Source organism: Dromaius novaehollandiae, chromosome 19 (genome assembly GCF_036370855.1).
Source record: "Dromaius novaehollandiae isolate bDroNov1 chromosome 19, bDroNov1.hap1, whole genome shotgun sequence".
Lineage (NCBI taxonomy): Eukaryota > Metazoa > Chordata > Aves > Casuariiformes > Dromaiidae > Dromaius > Dromaius novaehollandiae.
This window is the reverse complement of record NC_088116.1, coordinates 4,608,528-4,625,355: the sequence shown is the minus strand read 5'-3', so window position 1 is coordinate 4,625,355 and position 16,828 is coordinate 4,608,528. Positions and strand designations below refer to the sequence as shown.

The window sequence follows — 16,828 nt, the reverse complement described above, 5'->3', positions numbered from 1 at the left end:
GCGCCGCCGCCGCCGCCGTCGCGCGCGCGCTGCGTCATCGCCCCGCGCGGCCGCGAGCGGCTCGGAGATGGGGGCGCGGCGCGCGCTGCACTTCGTCTTCAAAGTGGGCGACCGCGGCCGCAGCGCGCGCTTCTACCGCGAGCTGCTGGGCATGAGGGTGAGCGCGCGGCGGCCGTTGCGGGCGGCCGTTAGGGGCGGGGGCGCGCGCGGCGGCTGTTGGGGGCAGGGAGCCGCTGGAGAGGGCCTTGGGGGGCTCCGCTCACGGACGTGACTAAAGCCGCTGCGCCGGGACAAACCCCCTTCGGCCGGGCGTCGCGTTAAGCGCGCTGACAAGCGTTCAGCGCCAAAGTATTTCCTTTTTCCTAAGGCCAAAGTGGGCCTGACTTTGTTTTGCGTGTGTTTAATTCGCCAGGTTCTCAGACATGAAGAATTCGAGGAAGGCTGTAAAGCTAGCTGCAACGGGTGAGTGCCGGTGTTCCCTCTCTCCAATCTTCCAATCCTCCTAAAACACCCTTCAGTCAGAACTGGCCGTATATGATTGTCTCATAGGTAGGTTAGTGTTCTTTCTAAACTGTTCTTTGTGTGGAGCTAACGCTGCACCTTTTTGTATCAGTGTGGGGTTTACCTCGAAACACAAATACTGCTGTGTTACACTTGTAATCTGGTACTGAGCTTCCTTCATTAAATCACTTCTAAACTCTCCTGGAATTACACTCAGTGCTTTGGGGGCAGGTTTTTAAAGTCATAGGGCTGGCTAGGGTCTTGAATAAAAATCCTTCCTGGTGGCCCCAAAGGCTTTTTTGCCTGTTCTCTCTTTTAATTAATAAAGCATCTTATAATCAGTTACTACCTGGTTTTCTTATTTTGTAATAAGGAAGTGCTTGTGTAACTCCAGCTAGTGAGCAGCCTGCGCTCTTGAAATGTGGGGTGATAAGTGGGCAGAATTGTTTTTATCGGTTATGATAATAATGAGTGACAACCTAAGATCAAAACTACTGGCTGGTAGGAAAACCTATCTGTTATATGCTATTGTATCACTCTTAGCCTCAGTAAGAATTCTTCACAAGCATCAGCTCCTACTTAACAGAGAGGTTGCTGGATTGGCTGTACCATATATTTATTCTAGAAATGCAATTCTCGTCTTGAGACACAAACACTTGCAGTTTTTGAGGTTTATTTCTAGTATTTACTACAAATAACTATGGTTGTTTTAGCCCTTATGATGGAAAATGGAGTAAAACAATGGTGGGCTATGGACCAGAAGACAATCACTTTGTTGCAGAGTTGACTTACAATTACGGTATTGGAGAGTATCGACTTGGCAATGACTTTCTGGTAAGTGCCCCACTTAAAATGTTTCTTCTGACGATAATTTTTTATTTATTTGTTAGGAATCTGTTCAGCATATAGCTTGTGACAGTTGCTTTTTTATGCTATTCGATTCCTTGGACACTTTTTATTCTCGCTTGTGTAGTTCTGTCCAAGTTGGAAGAACAGAAACTAGAGCAGCTAGTCTGGTGGTCAGATCTCCTTGACTGCAACCACAGGTTGGAACAAAGATTATGGCCAATGTGGCCTGGAAGGGTGAAGGAGAGGAAGACGGAGTTTTCCATGTTGATGCATGTAAACTGGAGAGACGGTGTTAATACAGGCTGGCGAAGAGAAGCTCCTTACCCATCTTTGCACCAGCGTATTTTGTATGTGTCCTTTCTGTTCTTGCTAGGGCATAACACTTGTGTCCAGCCAGGCTGTGAGCAACGCTAAGAAGCTGGGGTGGCCCCTCAGTGAAGTTGCCACTGGTATGTTTGAAACTGAAGCCCCAGGAGGATACAAGTTCTACTTGGAAGACAAGGAACAGCTAAAGGAAGGTAAAGCATATCCACTTCCTCTTACTTACGCTCCAAAGAGGCCTACAAACGGAATATTAGAATTGGCTGTGCATTTGGCTTGTGATGGTTTATGAAACAGGAGCATGTTGCTGTTTCTTTTCCTTGTTACTTATATCTTCTTCTTGAGAATGTAAAACAATGAGTTTAAAACTACAATTTATTTGTAACTAATGTGAAATTTTTGCAATCTCATAGATCCTGTGCTAAAGGTAACTTTGGGTGTCTCCGATCTGCAGAAGTCTATTAACTACTGGTCTAATTTGCTTGGGATGAAAATATATGAGAAGGATGAGGAAAAGCAAAGGGTTTTGCTAGGCTATGCAGATAACCAGGTTAGTCTCTCAGAAAACTTTCCAATTCTGATCTTCAGGTGTTGCATTTCATGATAGAAACTTCTCATTCATAAGAACAAAATCTTAAAGGAAAAAAACTCTTAATAAAAAGAATTGTTTCTCTGCATTCTCAATATTAGCTTTTATTGGTGCATCCTGCTTCTATCTTGCATCTTACACGTTGCAAGAGAAGAGATTCTCAAATTTGTTAATGCTTCTGAGTTTACGTTTTTATTTTGTGAATTATTGACCAGAATGCTCATACAAATAGGAATCAGTGGTACAGGTTGACCATTTCATTGAGACGCTTACCCGAACGTGAGCTTATTTGTTCAATATTTTGCAAAGAAAGACTGAAACTGTCAAAAATTCTCAGTCCTTCCTGCTTTGGATTGGTTTTGTATGTGTGTGCATGTGTGCACTTAACTTCATTTTTTGTAACGAAAAGCTATGGCTTGCTCTGGTATTTCTAACTCATTGGTAAATATGTGTATGGGTAATTTTGAAACTATCATCATCAGTGAAAAGCTGGAGTAAGTGTAGCACTGAGAATAGTGTCCTTGCAATTTGGACTATTTTTCTTTTTCTCTTTCAGTGTAAATTGGAGTTGAAGAATGTTGGAGGAGCAGTGGATCATGGGACAGCATTTGGGCGGATTGCCTTTTCCTGTGCAAAGGAAGAGGTAATCTTCTTTCTCTTACCCCTTTCATTTGGCCAGCTGGCTACTAGGAGATTAACTTCTAGTATTAACAAAATATCTCAGATGTGAACAAAGTAACACTGAACAGATATTCTGTTCCTGTTTTGGCTGTGAGAATGCAATGGAGAAATGGACTAAGGGGAAACTGTAAATGAGAGCAACCTGAATGCCTCTGATCTTCATCTGACTAGGGTTGATCCTGTTTCTTTTCTGGTTTCAGTTGCCAAACATTGAAGCACTGATGAAAAAGGAGAATCAGAAAATTTTAACACCTCTGGTTAGCTTGGACACACCTGGCAAAGCCACAGTACAAGTGATTATTTTGGCAGATCCTGTGAGTAATATTGGCAATACTGACAGATTGGGCTGAAATTTCTCTCTCCGCGTTATCTAACTTACTCTGCCATTAAATTTGGTTTAGGATGGCCATGAAATCTGCTTTGTGGGAGATGAAGCATTTAGAGATCTGTCCAAGGTGGATCCTAACGGTGACAAATTGTTAGATGATGTAAGTAGTGCTGTCTGTGCATTAGTTTTCATCCTGATTAGATGGACACCTAGTAGAATTTAATTTTTTTTCCACTTCCATTTTTTTTTCCTTTCGGTTTCAGATGGAAACATTTTCAGAGAGAAGCAAGTCATGTGGTGTTTTGTCTCAGTCTGCTTTCCTGCTAAGGAAAGCAAATCAATTTTTAAAGTTCATTTCTCTGTCTTGGCTAGAGTTTTCCAGCCTTGTTCTCAGGGCAGCCAGGGGGTTGTGCATCTTGCTGGACGTGTCAAAAAAACACTTTGGTGCAAGTTACTGCAGAAAATGATTTGTCAGCTGCAGTAACATCCATGCAATTGAAGATCCTCCCACGACAGAGGGGTGCTGGCAGAAACCCTGAGGTTTCTTCAGCAGAATAGCTTGCTTCAGCACTGGATTGATCATAAGGATGCTTTCTAAATTTGTGGTGCAGGCTGGTGAATGTCCGCAGCCAGGTGTTTGGCTGAATCGGCTCCTGTTCTAAATACTAACATTTTTCTTTGTACAGGCCATGGCAGCAGACAAGAGTGACAAATGGTTTGCTGAGAAAAAGATGAAGAAGGCTTCTGCTTAGCTGGAGAAAAAGACTTGTCTGATCATTCGTGCCTTGGTTTCCATCTGAGTGAAATGCCTGTAACATGTAATGTGCTGTGTTATCCTTCTCAGTAAGAGGCCAGCCTAATGTCACATGCTGGGGTTTTTTTTTTGAGTTTGTATCTCTTAATGCTAATGTCTCCTTTCAAGTAAATGCCACATGCTCCTTCAAATGTAGGTGAAAATTTGGATTGTCCAGTAAGGAACAGATTGAGCATGTGCTTTCAAAAACAGGGGCCATGAGTTAATAGGTGGAAACCTCTCACATTTCACTATTCGTGTTAGACTTGAGAAAGAGGTCCAAGATTTCCCTCTAATGCTGCTACGGCTCTCTGATATCGTGTGTAATGCACTGTTACAGTTGTCACCGTGCTGAACAGCTGTCCTCGGTTAGCCTTCTGCCGTGGTTGAAAGTGAATAATAACTTTCACAGTTTTCCTGTTTAAAGTCACCAGAAGCAGATTTCTGATGTATTGAAACCAAAGTATTAAAATATAATTTAAAAGTGGGAGCCTAATTATTTGGCTGTATTTAGTAAAGAATTAAAATAAGAATTAAGTTTGTGGATGAAAAGAAATTCATTTACAGGTGTTCTCAAATAGTCGCTTTCAAAGCAAAATGTGAGCTCAAGAGTAAAATAAAAGTATTACATGGAAAAGGCCTATTCTGTTTCCACTAAATCTGATGGATAATTTGAGGAGGAACTCTTCCTGGCAAAAGCTTGTCAACAGCAGTCGAGCTGGACAGGAGTTACTACTAAAGCTTATTCTCTAATGAATCTGTAGATGCACAGCCCCACGTGTCCCGGGCAGGAGCCTGGCTGGGCCTCGGGGCCGCAACGGCCCTGTGCTTCCTGGCCAAGAAGTAACTTCAAATACGTACGCGCGGCTCTGCGGTTAGCTTTGGGGTTAAAATACCTGCGGAAGCAACGGTTATGGGTTTAATCTGTCGGAATAAAGTCACTTTGTTTTAGCTCGGGGAATGGGAACTTGGGAATGCGGGGAATCATCGCCAGCATTGTTCCTGTTAAAAGCCAGCACGCTAGCTGGTTTTTCATCTTTCTTCATGAAAACGTGAAATGATTTTGCATCCTTTTTTCTGTAAAACTTAACAGCGTTAGCAATTGTGTATCACTGAGACAATTTAAATGCTGAAAAGGAATATTCTAAATTAAAATGGGAAAAATCCCTGAATATGTTGTTGGAGCTTTTTATTGCATTTGATTAAACAAACTGTTGATCAAGTAAAAAATATTACACTTAAATTGTATCTCCAAAACTCGTTGCTTGAAAGTGTGCAACTGGATGAATAAAAGTGCTTTGCGATGATGACGGTCTGAGTACTGCTCTTCCAGCTACCCCGGGGGGCCTTTTTAGGGAACATTCTGCCGGTTTTAATCCAGTTCTCAACACCTTTTAAACAAAAAAATGGTTGCACAGTGGTATCAAAGGGGGGGGGAAAGGTTCCACGGGCTCCCGGCGCCCCCGGGAACCTTCCTGCCCGGGCCGCGGGGGGCAGAGCAGCTCCTGGCCTCTGAAGGGCGGCTCTCAAGCGGCGCGACCCCGGTTAAAGCGCCGGGGCGTCCGGAAACGTTCCGGGGTTCCTGCTCCCCCCGGGACTGTAACCGCCCCCCCCCCCCCCCAAGCCCGGGGCCGGGGTCGGAGGGGCGGGGCCGGGCCGGGGCTCTGTGGCGGCGGCGGCCCCCCGCGCCGCCAGGGAGCGCTGTGGTGGCGGCGGTGGCGGCGCGCGGGGCGCCCGCGTTGGCGTCACAGAGCGCGGCGGCGCGGGCCGGGCCGCCATGGAGGCAGGTGGGTGCGGGCGGCGGCGGCGGGAGCCGGGCGGGGCGGGCGGCGGGTGGAGATGGCGGCGGCGGTGGTGGAGGGGGAAGCGGTGCGGGCCGAGGTAACGGGCCGGTGTCCCGCGCAGGGCCGTGGGGCGTGTGCGAGGAGATGGCCATCCTGCACGGCGGGTTCCTGCTGGCCGCCAAGCTCTTCCAGCCGCGGCCGCTGCGGGAGCTGCGCAAGGCCGACTGGCCGCTGGTGGGGCCGCCCATCGCCGACGCCCTGCGCGAGATCGGCGCCCGCCGCCCCGCGCCGCCGCGCCCCGGCCTCTGGAAGAAGCAGGCCGTCGCCGTGGTCTGGGCCAAGGTGCTGCTGCCCGGCCCCCCGCCCGCCTCGCTGGACCGGGGCTGGCGGGAGGACGCCTTCTTCTCCGTGGGCCGCATGATCCCCGACGTCAACCACACTGTGCTCTTCGAGCTGGCCAAGGCCCTCGACGTGCCCCGGCTCTTCGTGCAGCTGCTGCTGGCGCTGCCCCGGGACCTGCGGCGGGGCGAGCTGCAGCGCTTGGTGGAGTACGTCGCCAGCGAGACCTCCCCGGCGGACGTCGGCTTCTTCTTGGACGTGTGGTGGGAGGTGATGAAGCACAAGGAGGGGCAGGAGGACGGGACGGCCTCGACGTTCAGCGCTCTTATCCGTCAGCACGGGCCCGAGCCCTCCACGGACGACGGGCTCCAGCCGCCCAAGAGGTTCAAGAGCGACCCCGTCCCTGTGGCTGGCCCGCCTGCTGCCTCCAGCCTGCTCATGGTGCTGGTGGAGGGGCTGCAGAAGACCTACAGGAGCATCGCCCTGCCCCGCATGAAGTGCTACGCCTTGGCCAACCTGGCGGAGCTGCTGTCTGTGTTCGCTGAGCTGGGGCCAGAGGGCAGCTCCCTCCCCGTTGCCGAGTACCTGGACAAGGTCTGCTCCGTGGTCAGCCTCTGGAACAGCGATGCTGAGAGCCGGTACCACCAGAGAGGGCTGGACGAGAAGGTGAGGGAAGCTGAGAGGAGCATGAGCCTCTTGTCCGTGCTCAAGCTCTCTGATGAGGAGCTCTTTGCTGGCTTGCACTTGCTGCGCAACTTGCTGCATGCCTGGGGAGAGGAGCTGCAGGGCACCCTGAACAACTCCGAGGAGCTCTGCTACGAGAGCTACCGGCTCCTCGATACTCTTACCACCTTCAGGAAGAACCTGACTTGCTTCTCGGAGACTAGAGACCTGAGTGAGGACGAGAAGCCCATCGTGCTAGAGCTGATGCAGATCATCGAGCACTTCCTCAAGAAGATCAGCACCAGTCTGAAGAGCAAGGATTCGGATACCAGCCTCGTCTCTTCCGTTGCCATGACAATCATTGAACGGAAGCTGGACCGGCACATGGAGATGTGCTCCGTTTTTGCTTCCGAACAGACCTGGGCCTTTTCAAAGGACTGGGTTGACTGCCTTGTGAGAAACAAAACTCTCTTCCAGAAACCAGAGCTAGTTATGAAGTTGCTGGAGACCGTGATGAACTTCACTGCGTCCTCCCAAGACAGGGAGGCCCGAGAGCTGCAGATGCAGGTGACCAGAGCCATCCTGGAGTGTTACACTGAGCTTTCATTGGCTGACAAGAACGAAGTACTCTCAGGCGTCCTGGCTTCCTGGGGTGGTCCGGGCCTGTCCCTGAACTTGCAGGTTGTCATGGAGGGGTTCCAGGAGGATCTGAACGTGGCTTTCAACCAGATCACGCAGAGCGTTTCCGATCAAGGCCTGTCCAGGGCTGTGGCTTCCATAGCCAGGCTCACTCTGCTGTACCCCGAGGCCACCGTGAAGAAGGTCTGTAATCTTGCTGTTGTCAACCTAGGAACGCACCAGTTCCTCGCCCAAATCCTCTGCTCCTTGCCAGCGTTGAACTTCCTGGAGACGCATGATGATCCAGGTAGGCCACGCAGCCTGGTCGTGAGGTGTCTGAAGGAGGCTGTATGGGGGAAGCTTTCCACCGCCAGGGAAGAGGAGCAGTTTCTTGAGTTCTTGGCCTTTCTCATGCAGCCAAGCTCAGCGGCTCCACTTGTGTCACCTGCAGAGGTGACTAAAGCCTTTATCCTGCCTTGTTTGAAATCAGACTGTCCTCAAATTGAGCTGAGCCTTCAGATCCTCAGTAAGGTTTTGGGGATGCAGTCCTATCCGGAAGAGCACTGGATCAAGTCCTGCTACCCATTCCCGCTCCTCCTCAGCCTCTGCAAGCTTCTGGATGGTTACACGAGGTACTGGCATCAGCCCAGGGACCGGTGCTTCCCGTCGCTGGAGACCAAGGACCTGGTGGTGAACACCCTCTCCCGGCTCTGTGAGGTGGTAAGACCAGAAGCTGCCCCATCCCCTGATGTATGGCTCCAGTCGCTGGCTTGGCTTCATAGGAAGGTGGCATCACTGGACTGGACTGTTGGTCTCCGACTGAAGAAGCTTTACGGAGACCACTTCAAGAACGAGGTCCCAGAGACGCTGTTTGAGATCTGCAAGCTCCCAGAGGACGAGTGGACGTCCCGGGCTTTGCCAGCCTACGGGCCGGGCAGTGGGCTCCTGGCATGGATGGAGTGCTGCTGCATGTCCACAGCGCTGAGGGAGACGATGCTGACGCTCCTCGCGGTCAACGTGGACAACCCTGAAGAAGTGAATCTCTTCAGCAAAGGGTTCCTGGTGGCCCTCATACAGGTCCTCCCTTGGTGCAGCCACAGCGAATGGAAGAGGCTTGTGCACGTGGTCCAGAGCTTGCTGCAGAGGCAGGTCTTGCACGTGCCGTACACGCTGGAGTACGTCCAGCACCTGCCCCTGCTCAACCTCCGGCCTTTCGCCCACTACCTCCAGTTCTCCGTGCTCTTCCTCCGAGGCTTCCAGCTCCTCTGCAGCTCCAGCTGCTCCACGTGGCTGCCGGCGGAGGCCTGGCTCCACGTGGTCCAGCTGTACTGCAGCAGCCTCACGGACCTGCTGGGCTCCGTCAAGAGGGCCGCCGTGCCCCCCGTGCCCCCCGCCGAGGACCCGGACCCCGCGCAGGAGGCGTCCTTCGTCTGCATCCAGCTCTTCTGCCACGCGCTGCATGTTTCCGCCATGCTGCCGGCCAACGGCTGCAGCGAGCCGCTGGCGGTGGCGGCACTGGAGGTCCTCTCGCAGTACGAGGCCTTCAGCGCCGCCGACGCGTCCCCCAGCATCGCGCTGCGCAGAGCCAACGAGAGGCACTTCCTGGGCTGCATCACGGACCACGTCGCCGACAAGGCGCTGCGCAGCACCTTGCTGCAGAAGCTCGGCAAGCTGGGAGCGTAGGCGGCCGCGCGGCCGGGGAGCAGAGCTCAGACCCTGCCACCGGGCAGCCGAGACGTGGGGAGTCGTAAGATCGATAATAAACCTTATCTTTTTTGCTCTTTTGAACTTATTTCCCCCCTGCAGAGTTTTCTCCCCCCGTCGAAGCAGCGACGCGGCCGTGTAACCGTGGTTGGGAACAGCCTCCGCTCCCTGCGGGCTGCCGGCCTCGCCGCCTGCCGCCGGAGAAGCGGGAAGCGAGCCAAGCGAGGGCTCGTTCCCGACAAGCCTTTGGCAGCAAGCGGCTCCTGCCCGAGCCGGGGGTGAAGCCATGAGCTGGACGCGGTGCGCGACCTCCTCCCCGCCCAGGAGCACGCGGCGCGGGGGAGAGACGCGGCGGTGGGGTGGCTCCGCAGAGGGCTTTACTGGTCCCTTCCCATGGGCGCAGGAGTAAACAGGGCAGCGTTAGTGCAAACAGAAGTGCCTCAGTGGCTTTTCCCTTTCCTTTACATAAGGCACATAATTGGTAATAAAAACAGCAAGATACAAATATTTGTGAGAGATAGCAAGCGTTTTATACCATCAGCTGCTCGCTGGGTTTATCACGAGAAGTGGTGTTTCTGCCGCAGCCGCCTGCGCCTTGGAAAGGCCTTCGGGTCTTTGCAATCCGTGCAGCTGTGGCCGCAGCAGGATCTGTCGCCAGAAAAAGGGGTCGCCCGGAGCGAAGCGCTTCCCAGCCATCATTTTTTTAGCTTTTAGACAGAAAGAAGCACAGAGCGGCCACAGGTTGCTGGGCTGCTGGTGTGACCGGCCGCGGCCGTGGCGAGCGCCCGGGAGCAAAGGGAGCCCTGGGCTCGCGCGGGAGGAGGTGGCTGCCCCGGCTCACGCCGTGCCCGGGAAACCTGCCCCGGTGGGGGGGGGATTGTGCTGGGAGCAGTTGCTGTTTGGATGGTCCATGCCCACCCGGAGGGTTCACCCCCGTCGCGGGGGCGGGTGGGCAGGGGGATGGACCCTGTGCTGGTCACCTCAAGCACCGCTGGGGGACGTGGGGCAGATCCGAGCAGCCCCTGTGCGGGTGCGGTTCGGGCAGGGGGTTGAAAGCAGCGTCCCCGGCCCCCGGAGGGCTCTGCGTGGTGCCCCGCGCCTCGGTGAGGTGTCCTGGCCCCGTCCCGCCTTCGGGCCGGGCTCCCTGCCCTGGCCCCATTGCTCTCTAAGGCAGCGTCACCTTCCTCCGACCCTGCCGGGAGCGTCTTCTCCCGCCTCCAGCCCTGCTAGCGGCGCCGGAGCCTTCCCCACCCTCGGGACCACGGCCACGGCGGCGGCGAAATGCCCCTCGGGGCAATCGGAGTGTCCAGAAGTGGGTCTGAGCCTCGCAGCAGCGAGAAGCGCCCGTGCGAGGCAGGTAAGATGCTGCAGGCAGCTGTAGTGTGGAGGCAGTGTCGGAGATCGGCCCCGGGCCGTGCAGAACGGTGCCGCGTCCCGGGAGCCGGGCTCTGCTCCCGGCAGCGGAGCCGGAGGAGCGAAGCGGAGCTGCGGCAGGTACGGCGCGAGGCTCCCCCAGCCCGGGGCTGCCGCTCGGGGCCGGCACGTGCCGGGCTCGCCCGCGCTGCCGAGTTTGCTCCGCCGGCTCCTCCCGTCGCGCCGTGCTGGCTGCGTCGGGCATCGGCGTCAGCACCAAAGATCGGGGGGTTTGTAACAGCCCCCTCCCGCGAAACGGCCGGTCGGCGAGGTGCCGCAGCGCTGAGCCCCAGCAGCAGCATCACGCTGCCGGACGAGCTGCTCCTCGCCGGCTCCCGACCTCCCGCGAGCAGGACGCGAGACCCGGAGCCACGCGGGAAGCGAGCGCTGCGCGGGGCCGGCGACTCCGCTGCTCTGCTCCCGGGGCGGCACTGGCAGCCCCGGCACGAGGCCGCGGCGGCCTCCCCGGCTCCCGCCCCGCTGCCGGCCGCCCCTGCCAGCCGCTAGCTGCTCTTGCCGGCGGGCGAGCTGCTGTAGAGCCGGGCGGCTTTGCGGCAGATGAGCCTGAACCAGTAGAGCTGCGGGGCGATGAGGGAGGCGTTTGCGATGTTGCAGTGCAGGGGGATGCGGAAAGGCACCATGTAGACGGGGATGCCCACCTGCCGGGCGTAGGCCGCGTACATGAAGGGGAAGAGGAGGATACGGCAGAGGAAGAAAGTCACCAGGATGAGGATCCCGTTCACCTTGTGCAGGAGCGTGTCCTGCATTTTGAGCTGGGGAGGAAGGAGACGGTGCCCTGAGTGCGGTGTAGGCGACAGCCCCATCCGCTCCTCCGGCGAGGAGGAGATGCACGCGGCAGGGAGCAGGATGCAGGCCGGGAGCTGGGTGCTGGGAAGTGCTGAGGGTGCTCAGCCCAGTCCCCTGCGCCCTGGGGAGGCGGCTGGGTGCTGGAGGCGGCAGCGGAGCAGGGAAAGGGCGCCCAGCACGCATGGATAGAGGAGCGTTTCGGAGAACGCTCCCCCTCGCTGCTGCGTGAACGGGGCTGATGGAGGAGGGCAGCCTGGGGTGGGGAAGGGGTCTTTCCCAGGCGCCCGCTCGGGTGTCCAGGACCCTCCTCCGAACGAGCCCAGCCCGGAGGCAGAGCACAACGGCTACGGCCCGCCTCGTCCCTCCCCACCTACCTGCATGAGGATTTTGCCCAGCGATACGAAAGGAGTGCTCAGCTCCGCGGTGAAGATGCAGCCCACGAAGAAGTCCCCCAGCTCGCCCCTGAAGTGCTGCAAATAAACACGGCAGTGAGCACAGGGCCGCCCCGCCGCGGCACGTCTCACAGCTCGGGCTCTGCTCGCCGATCCCGCTGCTTTCGGGCCCGGGGTTTCCCAGCGAGGTGGCCAGGAGCCAACACCGAGGATCTCCACGGGATCGCGGGCTCCCGACGGGCGGAGGTGCTCTGCCAGACACAGCCTTGATCGCAAGGGTGCCGAACGTGATGCCAGTCAAGTGACAGGCACAGCTCCAAGATAGGCAGCTCGAGGGAAGCCTCCTCGTCCTCGCTGTAAGTATTTGGTCTCAGACTGATTCTGATCCCCAAGGTGTAGCGGCATTTGGGCTCGCAGGCTCCGCAGGCTCCGCAGCCCGGGCTGCCGTTAGCCGACGCTCCGCGCCGCTCGCCGGGGCAGGGACAGCGTGCAGGTGAGTGACGTCTCGGTGACGCAGGGACCGAGGCCTCGCTGGGAGGGAAGGCCCTGCTGCAATGCAAGGACGGGGACGAGGACACCCAGGGACTGGCATCCCCCCCCGATGCGTGCGGGGAACCCACGTGGGGGACAGCCACCCCGCAAGCAGCATCCCCTGCCACCCGCACCGGGGGGGACAGCGGGGCTGCTCGTTTGAGGCCGGATTTCAGCGCGGCCACGCGCAGCCCTCACCTGGGTGACGGGGGTGAGCACGACGAGGATGAAGAGGTGGTGGGTCACCATGAGCCGCTCCTGCCGGAGGAAGCTGCGCACGCTGGCCAGCGAGTGCTTGTCCTCCGCGGCGCCCCTGTCCCTGCGCTTGTGCCAGTGGCAGAGGTACATGACGTAGATGTCGTAGGTCATGTAGGGAACGAGGACCCAGACGTACTCCACGGCCAGCCAGTGCCTGGGGACGGAGCAGCACGCGCGGGTGTTGCCACGGCTCTGGGCACGCGCGGACGGCCTAGACGGCGCAGGGGACCCCAGCACCGCGGCGGCAGCCGCAAGCCGGTCGCACGCGAGGCTTCGAGGCAAAGCGTCCCGCCCGGGGCTCCGACGGGCGACACTTGCTGCCGCCTGCCACCCCCGGCCACCCGCTTTTGCACGGCACCTCGAAGCCCATCTGCAAACGCGCAGGAGCAGCCACGCTGCCGCAGCCACGAGGGCCTGGGGAGGTAAGGAAAGCGGCGGGGGGGAGGAATGAGCCAGTCCCTTTCCTTAAGCTGTTTTGATGCCCAGAGCTGGTAAAACCAGGAGGCTCAGGAGGCACCGAGACCCTTGTCAAAGCTAAACGCGAGCTGAGAGGCGTCTGAGGTTGGCTTGGGTCGTCTCGCCAGCCAGACCTTTCCAGAGGAAAGGTATTTGGCACCTGCGGAGCGACCCGGGGAGCAGCAGCTCCTCCCGGTAAGCCCTGCGCGAGGCCGGCGAGCTGGGCGAGGCCGTCCCGGCGTGCCGCGAACGCGCCGTGTTTACCGAGCCAGCGCCCTTCAGCGCCCGGCAGCGCTGCGCAATCAGCCTCGCGCCGAGCAGGCGGCAACGCCACGGCCAGGGCCGGCAGGCCCGGACCCCCGGCGCTGCCCAGGGACCCCGCCGCAACGCGCCCCAGCCCCGCGGCGCTCGCAGGGCAGAGCCACGGCCCAGCCCGCCCAGGACGGCTCCCGCCAGGCCCGGGGCGGCCCGGCACAAACACGGCGCTAATGCGAGCACCTCGATTCGCCCCGCAGCCGCCCTGGCGTGCCGGGGCTGGAGAGCTGTGCCGTGCACCCAGCGGCGTTTGAGGAGCACCCGGAGACCTCAGCGCTCATCAGAGACGCCCGGCCAGGACTTAGGAGGGTGAACTGCAAAGTTTTAATATAGGCAATAAACCCCCGCAAGACGCCTCTCTGTTGGGAAATAACTGCACGCAGCTGCCTGTTCCCGAAGTATGTCGGCATCCCGGTTGCACAACCCGAGCAACAACAACCCGTGCGCTGCAGAGCCTGCGCGCCTTAAAAAATACTGCAAGAAACGGGGCTGATAAAAAACGGCTGCTCCAAAACACGTAGCTTGGGGCCCAAGTAAGTCTGCCCTCGCTCTCCCGCCATTTCAAGAGAAATTTCTTTGTATGCCTTCCTCGTTCAGACAGAGATAACTCGCTAGGCTTCCCGCGCCGAGCAGCGCCCAGCCAGTTTTATAGGTCTCGCTTCCTGCAGCGAGATAAGAGCCCGCACACCTGGGCACCGGCGGCAGTCCCGCAGCGACGGCGGGGGCCCCCCGGTCGCTCCCCGCGTCCGTGCTCAGCGAGCGCCCTGCTGCGAGGAGCCCCGTACGCCCGGATCCGACCCCCGTGTCCGAGCAGACGCTGCTGCGACACGTCTCACGGCGCTTTTCGAGGAGTTAAATTCTCGTGTCGCGGTCAAATTCCACCTCGGCATAGCTGTGTCCTTCCCACCTACAATCTTCTCTGCTGTTCTATAATAACTGCATGTTTTTAATTCTTCTGACCCCGACTACTCTGTGTCACTCTGTTCAGAGCTGCTTTTGGGGCAGTTTGTTTCAATGCTTTCAGTAATAGGGGAAGAGGTTTTGCTTACAGAGCAAACTTCTTACTGTTTTCCTTGTTTCTGAGCTGCTTCGGGATCTATTTGGGGTGAAAAAGCCAATGCACCTTTAAAACCAGTTCTCACCAGGTCTGGTCTGTTAGGAACTGAACATTTCCGCAAGGAGACCCCCCGCCTCCCCGAAAAGCGATGCCGTCTCTGCTTTCGGCTCAGAGGCAGGTGTTTAGACCCGCAGGCATCCCGGGGCAGAGGCGCCCACGGCTCCATCCCTCGGAGCGGCCCCGGCGCGAGCAGAGGGGGTCACGCGGGGCGGCTCGATCCGCGCCCGGTTACCTGTCGTGCACCACGTTCTTGCAGCTAAGGACAACCGTGATCCCGGAGACCGTTGCCATCGTAGCTTGCACCGTCGACACCAACCTGAAACGCAGAGCGGAAACCGGTCAGGCCCCAAAGCCGCCCTACGACGGCCGAAACACGGCGCTGACATGGGCAGGGGCTCGGTCACGCCGAGGGAGCTGTCGGCGCTCGGATGCCTGCGCCGTGCAACCAAGAGCCTCCCGACCGTGCCGGGAGCGCTGCGGTCCGAGCGTGCTGGGATACGCTGCCCGAGCTGCTCCGTGGAGGCCGTGGGGTGGGATGGGATGGGATGGGACGGGACAGGCTCTGCGCATCGCCGCATGGTGATGGAGGGGCTGCGGCCATGCAGGTCCCGCACGCCCTGCGGCACGGGGATGGGCATGTCCAGGCCCCGCACCGCCGTGGGACCCCTCGGCGTCGCCGGGAACGCGGTCACCGGCCGTCCCCTTGGCATCAGGGCTGCTGGCCCGGGGGCTGCGCGGTGGGTCTGCGCTCCAGATTGCTCTGGGTCCAGGAGTGCCGTGGGTCCAGGCTCCCAACAGCTGTGGGTCCCGCGCTCTGGACTGCCATGGGTCCAGGCTCCAGACTGATGTGGGTCTGGGTGCTGGACCGCCGTGGGTCCGGGCTCCAGACTGCCGTGGGTCTGGGCTCTGGATTGCTCTGGGTCTGGGTCCAGGAGCACTGTGGGTCCAGGCTCAGGATCGCAGTGGGTCCGGGCTCCAGACTGATGTGGGTCTGGGTGCTGGACCGCCGTGGGTCCGGGCTCTGGATTGCTCTGGGTCTGGGTCCAGGAGTGCCGTGGGTCCGGGCTCCCAACAGCTGTGGGTCCCGGGCTCCAGACTGATGTGGGTCTGGGTGCTGGACCGCTGTGGGTCCGGGCTCCAGACTGCCGTGGGTCCGGGCTCTGGATTGCTCTGGGTCTGGGTCCAGGAGCACTGTGGGTCCGGGCTCCAGACTGATGTGGGTCTGGGTGCTGGACCACCGTGGGTCCGGGCTCTGGATTGCTCTGGGTCTGGGTCCAGGAGTGCCATGGGTCCGGGCTCCCAACAGCTGTGGGTCCCGGGCTCCAGACTGATGTGGGTCTGGGTGCTGGACCGCTGTGGGTCCGGACTCCGGACTGCCATGGGTCCAGGCTCCGGATTGCTCTGGGTCTGGGTCCAGGAGTGCCGTGGGTCCGGGCTCCCGACAGCTGTGGGTCCCGGGCTCCAGCCTGATGTGGGTCTGGGTGCTGGACTGCCGTGGGTCCAGACTCCGGACTGCCATGGGTCCGGGCTCTGGATTGCTCTGGATCTGGGTCCAGGAGCACTGTGGGTCCAGGCTCCCGACAGCTGTGGGTCCCGGGCTCAGGATCGCAGTGGGTCCAGGCTCCAGACTGATGTGGGTCTGGGTGCTGGACCGCCGTGGGTCCGGGCTCTGGATTACTCTGGGTCTGGGTCCAGGAGCGCCGTGGGTCCCGGGCTCAGGACTGCTGTGGGTCCAGGCTCCAGACTGCCATGGGTCCCGGGCTCTGGACTGATGTGGGTCCGGGCTCCCGGCAGCTGTGGGTCCCGGGCCCGGGATCGCCGTGGGTGCGGGCTCCGGACACCCGTGGGTCCGGGCTCGGGACGGCTCCGAGCCCCAGCTCCGGACACCCGCCGATCCGGGCTCCGGACACCCGCGGGCCGGGGCTCTGCCCCGCCGCCGATCCGGGCTCCGGACACCCGCGGGCCCGGTGCCGGCGCCGCCCCGGCCCCGCGCGGCCCCGCCCGGCCGGTACCTGCCGCTGAGGAGGACGCGGTCCTTGAGGCTCCATGCCGGGGCGGCCCAGCGCAGCGCCCGCACGCAGAGGGCGAAGAGCCCCGGGAAGAAGGCGGAGGCGAGGGCCAGCGTGCGCCACATGGGGCCCCGCCGCCCCCCGCCGCCGCGGCGCGTGTCGCTGCTGCCGCCGCGCCGCTCCCGCCGCTCCCGCCGCTCGGACGTGGCGGCTGCGCGGGGGGCAGCGGCCGCCGGGGCGCCCCCGCGGGCCGGGCGGGCGGCGCCAGGGCCCGGGAGAGCGGCCGGCCAGGCCCCGCCCCCCGGCCAGGCCCCGCCCCCCCGGCCAGGCCCCGCCCCCCCGGCCAGGCCCCGCCCCCCG

General features: G+C 59.1%; 3 protein-coding genes across 3 annotated transcripts; 2 read left to right on the top strand and 1 right to left on the bottom strand.

Moving 5' to 3' along the window:
* Positions 1–26: 26 nt before the first annotated feature.
* On the top strand, positions 27–5,369 carry GLOD4 (glyoxalase domain containing 4). The gene is made up of 9 exons (XM_026101475.2): positions 27–157; positions 413–462; positions 1,215–1,335; positions 1,724–1,868; positions 2,085–2,221; positions 2,817–2,903; positions 3,142–3,255; positions 3,343–3,429; positions 3,956–5,369. The coding sequence occupies exons 1-9, from the start codon at positions 68–70 to the stop codon at positions 4,019–4,021; spliced, it is 897 nt and encodes a 298-aa protein (XP_025957260.1). The 5' UTR covers positions 27–67; the 3' UTR covers positions 4,022–5,369.
* Positions 5,370–5,760: 391 nt separating this feature from the next.
* On the top strand, positions 5,761–9,254 carry GEMIN4 (gem nuclear organelle associated protein 4). Its single transcript, XM_064523173.1, has 2 exons — positions 5,761–5,849; positions 5,968–9,254. The coding sequence occupies exons 1-2, from the start codon at positions 5,840–5,842 to the stop codon at positions 9,147–9,149; spliced, it is 3,192 nt and encodes a 1,063-aa protein (XP_064379243.1). The 5' UTR covers positions 5,761–5,839; the 3' UTR covers positions 9,150–9,254.
* A 423-nt stretch (positions 9,255–9,677) lies between these two features.
* Positions 9,678–16,780, bottom strand: TLCD3A (TLC domain containing 3A). Its single transcript, XM_064523178.1, has 5 exons — positions 16,472–16,780; positions 14,692–14,775; positions 12,512–12,725; positions 11,765–11,860; positions 9,678–11,356 (listed from the first exon to the last, which is right to left on the bottom strand). Exons 1-5 carry the CDS (start codon positions 16,591–16,593, stop codon positions 11,087–11,089), a joined length of 786 nt encoding a protein of 261 aa, XP_064379248.1. The 5' UTR covers positions 16,594–16,780; the 3' UTR covers positions 9,678–11,086.
* Between the last annotated feature and the right edge of the window lie 48 nt (positions 16,781–16,828).